Source organism: Choristoneura fumiferana, chromosome 14 (assembly GCF_025370935.1).
Source record: "Choristoneura fumiferana chromosome 14, NRCan_CFum_1, whole genome shotgun sequence".
In the NCBI taxonomy this organism is placed as follows: domain Eukaryota; kingdom Metazoa; phylum Arthropoda; class Insecta; order Lepidoptera; family Tortricidae; genus Choristoneura; species Choristoneura fumiferana.
In genome coordinates, this window is record NC_133485.1 from 14,263,495 (window position 1) to 14,279,430 (window position 15,936).

The 15,936-nt window shown below is 37.9% G+C and overlaps 2 protein-coding genes across 26 annotated transcripts in view; one reads left to right on the forward strand and one right to left on the reverse strand.

Annotated features, from left to right (window-relative positions):
• Positions 1–15,936, reverse strand: part of Trpm (transient receptor potential cation channel, subfamily M) — a 343,650-nt gene that overhangs the window by 166,214 nt on the left and 161,500 nt on the right. The gene's annotated exons all lie outside the window — the stretch shown is intronic.
• LOC141435261 (ejaculatory bulb-specific protein 3-like) lies at positions 3,789–8,813 on the forward strand. 2 transcript variants are annotated; one of them, XM_074097944.1, is made up of 4 exons: positions 3,789–3,883; positions 5,970–6,160; positions 6,894–7,097; positions 7,175–8,813. In XM_074097944.1, exons 2-3 carry the CDS (start codon positions 5,971–5,973, stop codon positions 7,085–7,087), a joined length of 384 nt encoding a protein of 127 aa, XP_073954045.1. In that variant the 5' UTR covers positions 3,789–3,883; position 5,970; the 3' UTR covers positions 7,088–7,097; positions 7,175–8,813. The 2 variants fall into 2 exon arrangements, with proteins under 2 accessions (XP_073954045.1, XP_073954044.1); XM_074097943.1 differs by having other exon boundaries at positions 6,894–8,813.

A 15,936-nucleotide genomic window follows, 5' to 3' on the forward strand; every position in this document is an offset into this window, starting at 1 on the left:
TTGGACAAAATACAAGTTTTTGACAGCTGTATCTCGGTATATAAGTATTTATTCTACCTACGGAGATAATTTGAATCTAAAATTAAAATCAAATCAACAATAAATTTTAGTAGGTTTAATTACGTATGGTTTTTTTTTATAACGCATAGTTAAGAACTTATACTGAGAATACAAAAAAAAACAAAATTTTGCATTTTTTCGAGTTCTGTAAAGCACAACTCAAATCTTTCGAAGGTAAAAAATTGGATATACGATCCTTTTGCGATGTTTACCCCTGTTTCACCAACCCATTGATTAAATTCATTTCAAGAATAAATGTAATACCATCTCTGTTTGTTTTGTTCGAATAGATGGAGATGGCAACACTATTTATCCGGAAAATGAAATTAATTGGTTTGTCAATTGTGTTTCGTTTCTTTTCTTTTGTACAATAAAGAGTTTACATACATACATACATGTAGGCATGAGTGGTATACTGAATGACTGATTGAATGTGATGATCGAATGAGGGAGATGGAGTGAATTTTTATTTTTATTTTTATTTTTATTCGACTGGACGGCAATGGAGCAAGTGGGTCTCCTGATGGTAAGATATCACCACCGCATGCGTGTCGAAGTGAATGAGTGTCATTCGACACTCATGTGTCGGAGAGAAAGACTGTAAGACGTGTGCGCGAAAGGACATATTTGATTTGATTATTTTAACTAAAATTGTGTTTTTTTTAGTTTTATTTGAAATATATTTTATTCGCCAACTAAAAGGAAATTAAGAAAAACTATACATAAATACATAATCAATGGATGGTAAAACAGCCCCAATGTCCAAAAAATTGGAAAAGTTCTCGGAAATTTCTGGAAATTTTCACAAGATATACAGGAAATTTAAATTTAAAAAACGGAAAGTTTCCGTCCCCATACAAAATTGTGAGCAGTTTCGAAATAATATTTGCAATTTTGGAAAGTTTTCTTTGGCACGTCAGTACCTAGATGCAATCCCCAGATTACTTAACCGATCGGTTCTCTAGTATTCCATTTTGTCCTAATGCGTTTGTATATTCGACAAGACCCTCGGATATAGTATCCCAAGCTCTTTCAGACACCCTGTTTACGCAGCGATTTACATGCAAAGGAGAACACATGTTCGGATGGAGGCCCTATACATTTCTTCCCTGAGCCTTATACTCTGAAATTAGATATTCAAACTTATCGTATCGTTTCGTATCGCGCCGTCTCGTTTACGCTAAAAGTATTTAACAGGAGTGTGAGAGGGTCGACATTCGAACTTTGAATTTGTAACTTTTGTGTGGAACTAGGGAGTACGCATGAGTAGCGGTGCGACGAGTGTTTCCTATATTCATTGCGTACGCTGCCAGTAAATCACTGCGCGGTGATTCTGTTGGCCACGCAACGAATAGAGAAACCAATTTTCGTGCCGCTCGTCAGGTGAAGGCGAGGCCGGACCGTAAGGAAAATGTGTGACAAAAAGGTGCGATATTTTCTTTGCCTGTTTATGGATAAAAACCTTGCAATAGCAATAGACACCAGTGTCCCAGTGACCCGTTTGTTCCCTGTTTTTGTGCGTGCGTGCGTGCGTGCGTGCGTGCGTGCGTGTGTGTGTGTATGTGCGTAGTGTAGTATATATAGTGATGGTCGTGCCATAGGTAAAACCACTAGGCTTACGATTTAATAATTAATTATTAAGTACCTACTAGCTTTTGCCCGCGGCACAGAATAAATAATAGTACAAGTACCCGCGGCTTCGTCCGTGTGGAATTCGGTTATCGCGCGCTGGCCCCTCGGGAACTGTGCTTTTTCGGGATAAAAAGAAGCCTATGTCACTCTCTGGCCCATAAACTATCTCTATGCCAAAAATCACGTCGATCCGTTGCTCCGTTGTGGCGTGAAGGAAGGACAAACATAAAAACACACGCACTTTCACATTTATAATACTTAATCGTACCTATGGATAGCAGTGAGAGAGTTCGAGATTTAGGACAATATCTAATCTATCATCATTTAAATATATTGACCCGGATAACTCACGTCTTAAATCGAGTTTAGCCCGACATGTTTCGGGCTAATCCGTAGCCCTTTGTCTTCGGAGCGGTAGTTTCATGTTCAAAACTATCATCATTTCTTACTTAGAAATTGGCTTTTGTAACAAACCAAGTTGACCTTGCTTCTCGTAGCCCATCATGCGATTTCTGAGCATTATTTTGCCTTTGAGCCTATTAGCGACTATTACCAACGACCTTTCGACGGGTCACGATACCTTATTGTAATGGAGTATCGATCGGCAAACCACAGTAGTCTGGCTTTCATTGCATAGTAATAAAGCTATAATAAAATTGAAAAGGAGATATGTTGTACGTAATGTTATAAGAGACTCGAAAGATAAAATATTTCCCTCAATTTCTGCTTTGTTTAAAGCATAATACGGTCCAGATACTCCCAATCCGAATGGAAGCCAGTGCCCTGCCGTGGAACGTATATAGGCTGAGATGATGATGATGATGATAATGATGAATCAAAATATTTTTTTGCAATCAAAGTGTAAATGTAAAGACAAAAACCTGCTAAGTGCAGTGAATTGTCTGACTTAAACTTACTATTTGTCGGTCCCTAACTGATTGCCCCTCTTATCCATTCAAATCCCAAATCATTGGTAGAGATCCCTTAACGGGATAAGTCCACCTTTGTTCATGTATCTCAAAGATTGTCAATTGAATTTTGTTTATTTTCTTGTGTACAATAAAGAGTTTACACACATATAAGTACAGTTACATACATATAAGTCAGTACAGTTTAAGTACAGTCACCAGCAACAACATCTGACTCAACAAATCGTGCATAAATATCTGACACATTATACTGTATTTCTAGAACGAGTCGGATATTTTTGCACGCTCCACTGTAGCAGATATTAGTGCAATGACATACAATAAACAATTAGGATAAAGCAACAAGGAAGAGTCCAATTTTACTTAATTTACCTCTACTAGTTTTGAAGTCAGACCTCTTCAACTGTTGCCTTGGGCTCTAACTTCGTAACTAAAAACTATTTTACTATGGAAACAAAGCTAAGCAAACTTGGCGCCTTAGGGAATAGAAAGGGACTAGACTAGAGGTAGGCCCCATGTGGACCAAGTTTATGATAGATACCGTAGACTAATGATATGTTATGTTATTATTGCGCCGAAAGTTAAGCGTATAAAAGTCGTAGTCTCTGCAATACTGACGTTACGTCGAAAAAGGACAACCGAAAGCCTTTCATAATGGGAGCGTAAAGGTGACAATTCTTGTTATCCCGTAAGAGTCACGAAAAATAATAATAATATTTTATTATCTACAACTAAATTTGAAGTCTCTAATAATTAAAATAGTTACGAAGATAGAGCCACTTTGAAACGAAGACATGGAAAAATTCTAGACTCTGGCTCTAGTAGTTAGAAAAGTAGCGAAAACTATACACACAGGTCTGAAGCTGCAAACTTAAACACTACTTACTGGTAATAATCCTAACAATTCATACAAAAATCTGTACCAGTTTGCAATTTTAATGCTGGAGTCCAATTTGTGGCCAGAACATAATTTTTTTCCATTAAAAACAAAATTTTCCCTTGTTAAATACATTAATCTTATGTAAATACAGTGCATAATTGCCAAGGTTTTCGTGATAACGAGCCTTGAATAAAAACAAAGAAATGGAAAATTTAAACGGTACTGTTAGATTATTCCAGTAACTGGCTGATTGAGGTGATCTGTTAGGATGTCCTATTGTTATAAAACGCAACGAAATTCTATGACGATCACAGTTTTCATTTGTCTTCTGGTGCAGAGACATAGTTACTGATCTAGCTGGTGATTTACCTCTGGAATTTAAGTGAGTCTTAATATTTACGGATTTTAATACGAGTCACTAGATTGTTAACCAACCTAGGGGTTCGCTATTCGACGGTAGGGGGTTCGCGACAAGGTTTACGTGATGGTGGCTGCAAGACTGGCAAGATGATTAAGATTGGTTTTTGGAGTCTTTTTGTATTTTTTATTTCAACTCCAAATTTGTTACTTATTTGTTGTTGTTTGTTTCAATTTGTATTTTTGTTGGCAAGACGATTCTTACCTATATTTGTTACCTTTTATTGAATTAAATAATATACATTATATTATTATCATGATGATTGAAATAAAAAAAAACTTAGTTTCTCCAACAGCCAGTTTTATTACTTTCTTTTGGGGGGGGTTCGCTGTCGTCTAGAAACTTTAACAGGGGTACGTGGAGCCATAAGTTTGAGAAACCCTGCAATAGTAGAATTGAAATTCCACAATTTTGATCAATGTGAGTACTAGGTACTCTAGCTGTTCAGTTACCTAATGTTCAGCAGTCAGGACCCTTTACTGAGAATTTTGAATGGATTCAGACTGTTGAACTTGACTGTTGTTAAGTTACTTAACAAAGTTCTAGACTACTAGACTTGTTCCTTTCTTTTTAGTTTTTGTTAAGAGATTATTTAAAGTAGTTGGGTTTTTAATTTTTTTTATTTGATAATAATAACATAACGGACTCGAGTGATCGTCTCGTTTTGTTTAATTGAAAACAGGAGCGGTCAATTAGACTTTGAAAAACCATTTTGTGCTTACCTTCTCTACTTATTTTACGTATTTTGACAGGAAACTTACCTGAAACAGAATAAATTAATACATTAAATTAAAGAAAAACTGAATTTTTAGAATTAATTAATCCTCAAGTGAATAGGTTGTTGATCAAATGAGTTGATAAATCAAAGATAAATGCTGAACTAGCTTGGCTTCTTGACGTTTAGCCAAAATTTACTGTTTAGGAAACAAAATTATGCTAATAAGTATTGCAAAACTGGTAAGACATCACCTAATTTTTAGCTACAAGTAGGCCTTAGTTTTGTAGTCACTCAAGTTACAAGCAAATTTTTTTTGGTAACTGTTAGCAAACCTTTTTTTTGTGTAAATTTATGATATGCGTTATTAGCCGAAACGTAACGATAACCCTTATTCGGGCAATCGGGCAAAAGTTTTTTATACTGATAGATTTTAGTCATCATTTGGCTGTCATGGGCCGATTAGCTGGAATCAATATCATTAATGTTATCATCAGCGCATCTTGATTGAATAGGCAAAGATAGAATGGGCAAAGTTGCGACTGGGCCAAGGTTCTGCAGATAGGCACGCGATCTTATTGTAAGGCAAAATAGCCTTTCATTCAACTAGTTTTACACGCGACTTCGTCTGCAGCACGTGGTAACCTAGACTATAATAATAAATAAAAACAAATACCAATTGACCTAGTCCCAAACTAAGCAAAGCTTGTACTATGGATACTAGGCAACGGATAAACATACTTAAATAGATAAATTCATACTTTAAAACATATTAAACATTCAAGACCCGAGAACAAACATGCGTATTATTCAAACAAATATCTGCCCCCGCCGCGGATCAAACCCGGGACCTCAAGCGTCGTAGTCAGGTTCTCTAACCACTCGGCCATCCGGTCGTCAAAATATGCCTCCCTATGTTAGTAAAGTAATTGTAGCCTTAAACTGGTCAAAGAATTTTGGAATCGGATCAGTAGTTCGAGAAATTATCCCCGATACACGAATGAACAAACAAATTCACGTAAGAAGAAGCTATTATGTAGAACGAGCCTTTACCCGCGGCTTTCCTCGCTAACTATTAGGTTTAATGAATTTTCCCAGAACTTATTAAAATCCCACGGGAATTTCAAAAAATTACACCTTTGTATTAAAAATTTCAAGACACTGCAGTTTGCAGTTTTACAAGCGTTACATTCCGATTATTTCCGACCCCGTAAGAATATTGGAAAAACAACTCTTAATAATAAATCAATGTGAATGTCTATCATCCATCACATCTACATCTTCTACTACAGTTTCAAATTTCTAATTCCACATCCTTATTCTGCTTATTTCTAGAATGAAGGTCATTTTCGTCGCTATAGCCGTCACTTTCTTCGCCATTGCGATGGCCCAGGACGAGAAATACACGGACAAGTATGACTACTTGAACATCGACGAAATGCTCGGGAATAAGCGGCTGATCACGGCGTACATCAAATGCGTGCTCGAAAAGGGGAAGTGCACGCCTGAAGGCAGGGAGCTTAAGGGTAAGGTCATTTTATCTTCTCTAGCCTATATAGATACGCCCCAATGCTGGGCACAGGCCTATTCCCAAAATGTGACGGTTTAGGCTGTGTTTGATTCGAAACTTCTCAAACGTCCACCAACGCAACTGGAAGTCTAGGCCGCTTGTAGATGTCCATTGTTTTCATCGGATAACGAACCGTTTTTCCCGGACTTGCGGTGTTGTATGGCTTACAACGAATGCGTGTACATGAACTGGACACTTGTCCGGCGTCTTAATTTCGCCGGATGCATCGCCGCCTCCCCTCGGCGCGACGGACACCGGTCCGGCGTAAGAAAGGATCATGGTCACGGTCATGCATGCCAGTGTATTGGTGTATGTAGACGCTACCGGACGTATCGCCCGTTTTCTGTTAATTAGCTGCCGTCTACTTGCTGTCTTGCTTGTCCGTTGTCCGGTGAAAACAAAAAACGTCTAAACAAGCGGCCTATGGTTGAGACCTACTTATGTCCAACAGTGGATGTTTTGCGTCTGACATGTTGATGATGCCGGAAGAAGGCGTAGTTCGTGGCTTAAAAATCTCCGGACATTGTTCAACCTTAGCACAAGATCTTTGTTCTGAGCTGCTGTGACGAAGATCATGATAGAACTCCGGTAGGAGATGGCACCTAAAGAAGAAGATGATGATGATGTTGAGTTTAATTGTAGAGTAACTCAACGTTCAGCAATCCAGTTTTAATTCTCGCTTCTTTCAGCTCATATCGTCGACGCGCTTCAGAATGGATGCGCGAAATGTACATCAGCCCAGCGTGAAGGTATGCGCAAGGTAATCCATTATCTTATCCACGAAGAAACTGATTCATGGAGGCAGCTCGTCGACAAATACGATCCTAAGAAGATATACACCCGGAAGTATGAGCAGCAGTTGAATTCTGTCATGAAGGAATAAAGCTTACATGGTAAGCGTGTAATTCTTGGGTTATGTTATTTATATGAAAATAGAAAATCTAGGAACAAAGTTAATCTCTTCTTCTAGGTCTCTACACTCTTGGCAGAGCCATGATCGCCGGTTGAGGATCAGTTGTGAACCTTCATGACAACTTTTTTTGGGAAAATAGTGTGGTGGTTCCCCTTACCTTCCACACTGCAATGCGGTGTCCAGAGCTCGTAATGAGAGTTTTTCGACAGGCGAAATATCGCTAGATGGCGTGAGTATGCGAGGTCCGGTTGATGTTTGACGTTTGCTTGCGATTGGCTCATTTAGTTATTTAACCAATCACGAGCAAACGTGAAACGGACCTCACGATACTAACGCCATCTAGTGTTATTTCGCCTCTGTGAAAACCCTCATTGGATTCGATTTGTAGCATTCGAACATGGCGGATGTAGACGATATCTAATTTTGGTATTTCTGCTTCTTTGGCTAGTTGAAGTATAATTTTGATAGTGTTTTATGCGGCGATTAACCTTAACAGTGAACAGTGATCACAAAATTCTATATTGCTCTCGTGTCCGACATTTTTTAATGCGCAAGTGGTCTCCGCGTGGTTTCTGGAATTTTGCTATCAAGTTGCAAAAACTACAATCACCGTACAACATGCATAAGAAGAATATATTTATCTTTAATTTAACTGACATTGGCCCAAGCCTTATGGCCGCCATTAAGAGGAATAAATAAATAAAATAAACCCTCATTGGCCATATGGCCATAGAGAGCGCTGCTGCCCACTCTCAATAGGTCCTTTAATCACCTTTAATCTTTTAACCGCCACGGATTCTGAAAGTAGTTCCATAAGCGCTACGAAATGCCGACATGGCCACTATGGCACTTTTTTCAGCTGTCGTGTTTTACCGACCGTGGCGGTCAAAGAGTTAAAGATACCTTCGGCAAGAGATGGGTCCGTCCTATTCTAAAACCAGTAAATAAAATAACTGTTAACAAAATCTCCAAAATTGATGACAGGTTCTCCAAGTGGGTCGTTTTGTATATTCTTTTTAGGGCTCCGTACTTCAACACGTCCGTCCGTCTGTTCTTGGCTTAGCTTAGAGAGTGTTATGTTTTTTTCTCGTCACTGTCAGTTAGTATTTCATCAATATAATAGCGAAGGTACGGTTGGATGTCTTAAAAAAAAATCATGTCCGCTAAGACCATTTTTAGATTAAGTAATTCGTTTGCAAAATATTAAGCTTTAAGGTGTTCATTTTCAAAAGAATCTTAATGAAACAAAAAGTGCTTTGTCAGTAATTTAAATTAATTATTATTAATGCAATATGTCAAGAATGTTTTTATTCTATAAAACATCACTATCATTTACATTTCAGTAATTGTGGTACTTAATAAGCACTAACTCTAACCAGGTACTTTAATTATTCATATTTTAAAGAAGAAAATTTGTGTGTGTGTGTGTGTGTGTGTGTGTGTGTGTGTGTGTACCCTTTTGATCTTTAAAGGTTAGACGGATTTAATGATTATGTGTGTGGATGACTGGACCTCAAGGCTACTTGTTATCCCGGAAAATTGCATATGTCCCTCAGAAGAGGGATAAATTAGTTCTTTGTAGACGATATATTAGATGGCCTGGATTTTGAGACCGATAACATAGTTTGGTAGCAATTTTCTTTTTTCATGCAAGTATTATTACCCTAAACACAAATTACAAAAAACGTCGTATAAAGTAATGTTTCTTTCATGTTAATTATAATTATTATACTAGAATGTATAACAACTTAAGTACTAAAGCTGCTTGTTATTAGTTATTTATTTTATTTTACTGTTTGTTTATTTTTGATATAAGTAAAGTTGTTATAATAAAGCTCAACGACATTATTCAAATGGTTTTATTTTATCTTTGTTACAAAATCTCTTTAGGGCCACTACTGACTCGCGCGGGTGCACGGTTTGGCGTCCTGGCGAGCTGTTTCAATAGGTTCCATCCAATAGAGCAGAGCCCTGCCTCACGCAGCGCTGCTTTATGAGATCTGAGTCAAGCACGACGGGCCAAGCCAAGCCGTACACGCGTGAGTTAGCGGAGGCCTTTATGATAGCTTTGACAACTGTCATGCGTGCTTGGAAGCTATATAAGTAGGTAATTAGCGACACTTCCGTTTTGCACATGTTGGTCGCAATGAACTAAAAATAAAGTACAAATCCTTTGATAATGTTCTAATTTTTTTATGTCAGATAGCTGGCTAACGAGCATGCGGGTCGCCTGATGGTAAGTGATCACCGCCGCCCATAGACACCTACAGCATTATTAGGACTGCGGGTGCCTAAAAAGGGGAGCTAAAGGGGGGAGGGAGGAGGGGAGTTGGGCCTCCGGATCTCCCACCCACCGTAAGAAACACAGTAGCAAAATTACTAATACTAGTAGTAATGGACGTTGCAGACAAAAATACCAATGCGCCTCGAGCAAAAACTCAAAAACACGCGTTTTCCCAGAGATAAGACCAAGCTAAATCGATTGCACGCCCCCGAGAACCCTTATAAAACAAAAAAATAAAATAAAAATCATTTAATTCGGAAAACGGGTTCCATATGTTGTTAGTTATTAGTTAGTGACAAAAAGAAAAGCTTAAATACTATGTTAGTTCTTAGTTATAGTAGAAAAATTAATATAAAAAAGTGTCGAACAACAAATAGGTACCTGACCACCTCACCGATCCCCACTCCTCACATGGAGATCCATGAAGCGTCCAAGGACCGCGGAGTCCAACCTATCCGCAATCATCTGCAGGATCCTATTGCCACTGCCCCGCACACGCTGGATAATAGACGTAGACTTTTTGCGCATTACTGCATAAAAATCCTCCACTTATAGCAAAACATTGAAATTTTTAAAACCATTTCCGAGATCCCCGTAATACCTAAATAAATACAAGTATACAAATTGCTCGTATAAAGGTATTCTAGAGACAGAGGAAAAAAAAATATTTATTACATTTACAAAAAGAATACCACATTCGGTTCTTCCATGTAAAAACTACGGTGTCACAGATAGACGCATAAGTAGGTGCACAGATTAAACTTGCAAAGCTCTTTTAGCAACGGGAATTAAAAAAAATAGGAGAAGTTATTATCTGTACAATTCAGAAGATTTTAACAACGTTTAAAGAATAAACGCATCATGGAAAGTTCATTGACCACTCGAAGGAAAATAAGAAAATCAAATCAAACCATTTGAAACACAAAAGAATAACACGTGGCAGTGTCCGGCCAAGTTCAAAGGAAAAGCCAACGACACAGCATCTTCACTTAGTCCCTTGATAACGTTTAAATTGAGTTACGTAGAAGTGCAGACAACGCACTCAACTCGTCTGTGCACTCACGGGCATACTTGGTTCTTGTACCCGATTTTAAGATTTTAATACGTTAGCTGCCATGAGCATCACCGGTGGGATTAAAAGCTCATTTTCAGGGTATTGTTTTGGGGATTATTTTGGGGCCCAGCGACAAACTGTTAATGCTTCTTTGTAGATGATAACATACAGGCCCAGATCAGGAGCCGTGGTGGCCTAGTGGTTTGACCTATTGCCTCTCAAGCAGAGGGTCGTGGTTTCGAATCCGCACCTCTGATTTTTTTCGAAATTTATGTGCGAAATTATATCTGTAATTTACCATGACCTTTACGGTGAAGGAAAACATCGTGAGGAAACCTGCACACACCTGAGCAGAAATTCAATGGTGTGTGTGAAGTTCCCAATCCGCACTAGGCCCATGTTGTAGGAACTACGGCCCATTTCATTCTGAGAGGAAGCCTGTGTCCTGCATTTGGACAGTTATTTATAAAAACGTAACTATTTAGAATTTTGAGACAGTATAAAATCCAATCCTGTTTGGCTTTAGTAGATATATTTATGTGTTGCTGAAACATCTCTAATTTATTATTATTGTTTCTTAAATATACTTTATGTACTATAACCTAACTCTTATCTACAAATTTCCAACCCTAACAATATTTAACATAATATCACATTAACGAGGCAATAAAGCTGAAAAAACATGCGGCCCGTTGTCACACCTAAGTATTAAAAAAAAACACGATGAATCGCGTGTCGTTGGATATTAAAACATTTTATGATTTTTAGGTTTGGTAGCGCGATAAGTTCATGAATGACATTATTATAAAAAAAATATGTACAATAAACAACTTTGATGATTTCCCTAAAATAGTTGCTTTATATTTCTAATGTTTATTTAAAGTTTCAGTTCATTTGTTTGATGAACTTAAAGTTTTGCTTTTGTTCCAAATAATTGCAAGAGCGGAAGAGGTGCACTACCTATATCGTCTGTAACTTGTGCGATAGAGATGTCGAGAGTGCAACGAGAACACGCAGCACTAAATGCAAGATAGTATAGGTTTTGGTCGAGTTTAAACACTGACCATTTTGATAAAAAAATGGCCAGTGAGAAAAAAGTTTCTATTATGGTCAACGGAATAGACAATAGAAACTTTTTTCTTAATTTTCACGATACATACACAAAACAGCCAGTATTTTATTCCAGTACTAAATAACAATGGAACCCGTTAATTATGCATCGCACTCAGCAAACTTTTTAATTTTATAATTAGCCCTGAGTACGGTGAACAGTTTTACACTTCAACTGAATCCTATTTTAGAAGAGATAAGAGCTATATTTAAGTGGCTTGGTTTAAAACTTATTTTCTACAGGGTGAATTTGCACGCGAAGTTTATGGAGCAGTCAGCCGAGCGTGCGTGTCGTTTTCAGAACAGGCTTGATTGATGCGATAAAAATAGTATTTTAATTTTAAACCTAAAATTGCTAAAAGTGGCTCCGAAGCGGTAACGTTTCGTGTGTTCTGCCTAACCCATTTGGGAACGCAGGCGTGATGAGTGCGTTGTGTGTGTTTAATAAAAAAATAACACAACACTAATAATAGGGTAAACATTATTGTGAGTAGGCACATACTCTAGGCAAGGTAACATTTTTATGATTTATATATTTCATAAATCATGTCAGTAATGCTTCTCTAATTTTTCGCCGAAATATTTTCCCCAAATAATAATTTCTTAACTGTTTCATGAACGAACTTTTTTTTTAGCTGTAAGTTCAAGATTGATTACTCTTTGTACTTTACAGGCCCCAAAATACTAGCTGCAAAACGCTTTTAAATCGATTTGATTACAGTATAATAACATTAAATAGGTGTTTAGTTGGGAAGTGGTCAAAAGCTAGAAACGGTGGAACCAAAGGTAACTGATAAAGACCTAATTTCTAGACTTAACTCAATTTAGCTTTAGTTAATTATTGTTATATTTCAAAGTATTCGAATACATTTTAAACAATTTTCTACTGACAGCTATACAATGAGGGCTATCGTTTTTTGTCTCACTAGATGGCGCACTGTTGCGTGAGGTTTTTAAGTATGGCTTTCAAAGCCTGTTATTTACGGGCGCGAAAACAAAGTTTAGATTAAAATCATATTTAATACACCTTAAAACCGTACCATAAAAATATCGAGCATGCCACAGTGTTGCATAGTCCCCGTTTTGTTCGGAAAAAAGGGAGGACAAAGGTTTCCGAAAGACAAAACTGTCTCAAAACACAGACATTCATTGCCCCGGAACGCATATTTGCCATAATTAATTTCAGATATTACAAAATATTCACAAAATTATTCTAATTAAAAATAAACCCGCGTAGCTCATTCAAAAACTGTGAGATTTGACATTTCGGAGACCTCACGCTACACTAGCGCCTCTAGTGGCGAATTCATTCGCGATAGCCCTCATTTGGCAGATGTATTTTTGTAGATACTTCTTTTGTTTTTATCAGGGTTAAAAGAGAAAAAAAATCTCACTGTTATTTAGACCGCTTGTTCCACAGGACCACACTCTGAGTACTCAATTAGCTCAAGTCCGACGCAATAACAACTGCACAAATAATTCACAAGCGACGGAGCTGTTTCGTTGTTATTAACTGCCTCGCTCTCCGACCAGCGGGGCTACTCCGAAATTCGAAAATCGTTCTGTCCCTCTTACACTTATACTATTTAATACGAGAGTAAGAGGGACGGTACGATACGAACTTCGATTTTCGGAGTAGGCCCTCAGTGTAGTGGGGACTCGCGGAAATTAGAAGTAAAAAAATTAACCCTCCTTTGGGCAGTCTGGTAAAAACTAATCTACAAATTACAAATGAAAAAATGTTTTTAGGGTTCTATAGTCAACTAGGACCCTTATAGTTTCGCCATGTCTTTCCGTCTGTCTGTCTGTCTGTCCGCGGGTAAGCTCAGTGACCGTTAGTACTAGAAAGCTGTGATTTGGCATGAATATACACATCAGTCACGCCGACAAAGTAGTACAATAAAAAAAAGAAAAAACAATTTTTTAGGGTACCTCCTATAGACGTAAAGTGAGGATGACTTTTTTTTCTCGACTAACCCTGTAGTGTGGGGTATCTTTAGATAGGTCTTTTACAACCATAGGAGGTTTGCTAAGATTTTTCTATTCAGTGATCTGTTTGCGAAATATTTAACTTGAAAGTGCAAATTTTCATTAAAATCGAGCGTCTCCCCCCATCTCTAAAATCTTAACTGTTGGGTGGAAAATTTTGAAAAAATTCAGAATGTTAGTAAATATAAGGTAAAGTATAGCAGGTATGGCAGCCTAAGGTTTAAAATATACCTAAACTTGGAAGATTCCGTACACAATACGAAATCCTTAGAAAAATATTGTTTGATTTTTTTGTAATGGCTTCGAAACCCTATCCTGGGCGTGTCCGACACGCCTTGGCCGGTTTTTTTTTCAAGCAGCGGGAGATGCTGGGAGTTGTGTGAACTGCTACACGACTCGTCCAGTTTGTAGTCTTAACTACTTCTTAACTAGGTACTAAACAGTACCTATTTACTCTTCAACTGTCTTTAAATCAATTCCATACATCACGGACTAACTATAAGCTTCGGCTTCGCTAGCGTATAGGTACCATACAATCTGGCAATTTAATTGAAACTCTGAGATTTTACTAAACTCCCGTGAAAATCCTTAACAATTCTATTGTGTTCATCTCATATACGTTTAAAAATATACCCTATAAGCAACTTAAAGTTGAAAACCCCCGAATTTTGTTTCTTTTTCCCTGTTGCTGTTCTGTTTGTTAATACAACATAAAGTATGAACAAACGCAAAGAAATTAACTTTCACGTGAAAAAACCTCATTGAAATAGGTCCATCCGTTTGAGCGCTACGATGCCACAAACATGAAGACACACATACATTGGCATCAAACTATAACGCTCCTCTTTTTGCGTCAGGGGTTAAAAATACTGGAGCAAAATTTCATATCTTCAGTCACAGCTTAGCCACAAGTGGGTTCACCTAAATGGCCGTATCCGAAGTAGACGCAACGTTAATATTTCAGTTAAACTGCCTCAAACCTTCACAGATTAAAAAAAAGGTTGTTTTCTAGAATGACGCTTCAGGGAGAAGCCGGGGTAATTAGTTGTTAATACTTGTACTAAAACTGGAATTTTTCGTGTGACTACGTAGTGATTTATTAACGAAGGTGTGACGAAGCTGTTCTCTGGGGGTTTTTATCAATTTAAAACACTGTATGCTTTTGTGTTTAAGTGACGTGAAAATGAAGAGAACTTTACAGCTCATTACAGCCACCCGGCACCCGTCCAGCACCGTCTCGCCTCGAGTGGTGTGTATTTTTCATATGGATTTGTATGGGTATGCGCTCACTACATCAACTCCGTAGCGTCACCGGATCGCCTCACTCGCGAGGTTGCCACGCGCGGACGGTGAGTGGACCACTCGGTGACAGCCCGCTGCTCGCCGTCATAGTGACCAGGTACTAGGAAATTCGTGGACCACACGAGGTCCACTCGTTGTCAACGCGGCGTCCACCCGTAGGCCACCTGTCGACAACGAGTGGACGTAGAAAGTCGAGGCGGTGGTGGTCGGATGCCGGGTGATTCTAATGAGCTTTGACCTTTACTCAGCAGTGGGCGGATGTGGGCTGATTTGATTGAACCTCTAATACTTTTTAAACCAGATATCCTAACCCTGCCGTCGCTTTATGTTTTTGAAATAATCATGTATGTTAGGAAGAACATATGTGATTTTCCCACTAACGTCGATAAGCCAAAGGCTACTAGAAACACAGGGAAGCTTAAAGTTCCATCTTACAGACTGGCTAAAAGCAAAAAGTCTTTTCTGGGAAATTGCATACGTTTTTATAATAAAATTCCAAAAAATATTATAAATGAAACGGATACAAAATTCAGATCTATTGTCAAGAAGACATTAATATCAAAGGCGTATTATAAAGTTAATGATTATATCATGGACAGGGATATTTGGAAATAATTCCGATCCGCATTAGCGATCCCTTCAAATAGCGAACCTACTGTGTTAAAAATAAAGTTGTGTTAAATACTTGTGATGTATACATATCATTTAATAATATTGTAAATCTGTTTTAAAAAAATATATATACCTCGTTGAGTTTCTTGCCGGATTCTTCTCAGCAGAGGTTTTTCCGAACCGGTGGTAGATTATTTTTTTTTGACATTCATAAGTGCTTGTTAAAGCCTAAATTGAATAAAGATATTTTGACTTTGACTTTGAACCAAAAATGTGTTTAATTTTATTTTGTTTTCCCTCTATTACCTTAAACATGCAAATGCCTTTCTTTTTAAACGTTATTTGTAAGATCGGAATCGCATCGACTACGTTTTAGATAAAACTAGAGGTCCAGGCAGACGTTGTCCTGCCAGATAAAACACTACATTAAAATTATGAGAACATACCAACAACAGCGCCATCTAGCGG

Coding starts and splice junctions, on each gene's coding strand:
- LOC141435261 (XM_074097943.1), top strand. CDS start 5,971: ATGAAGGTCATTTTCGTCGCTATAGCCGTCACTTTCTTCGCCATTGCG. Junction 6,161..6,893: donor TGAAGGCAGGGAGCTTAAGG/GTAAGGTCATTT, acceptor CGCTTCTTTCAG/CTCATATCGTCGACGCGCTT.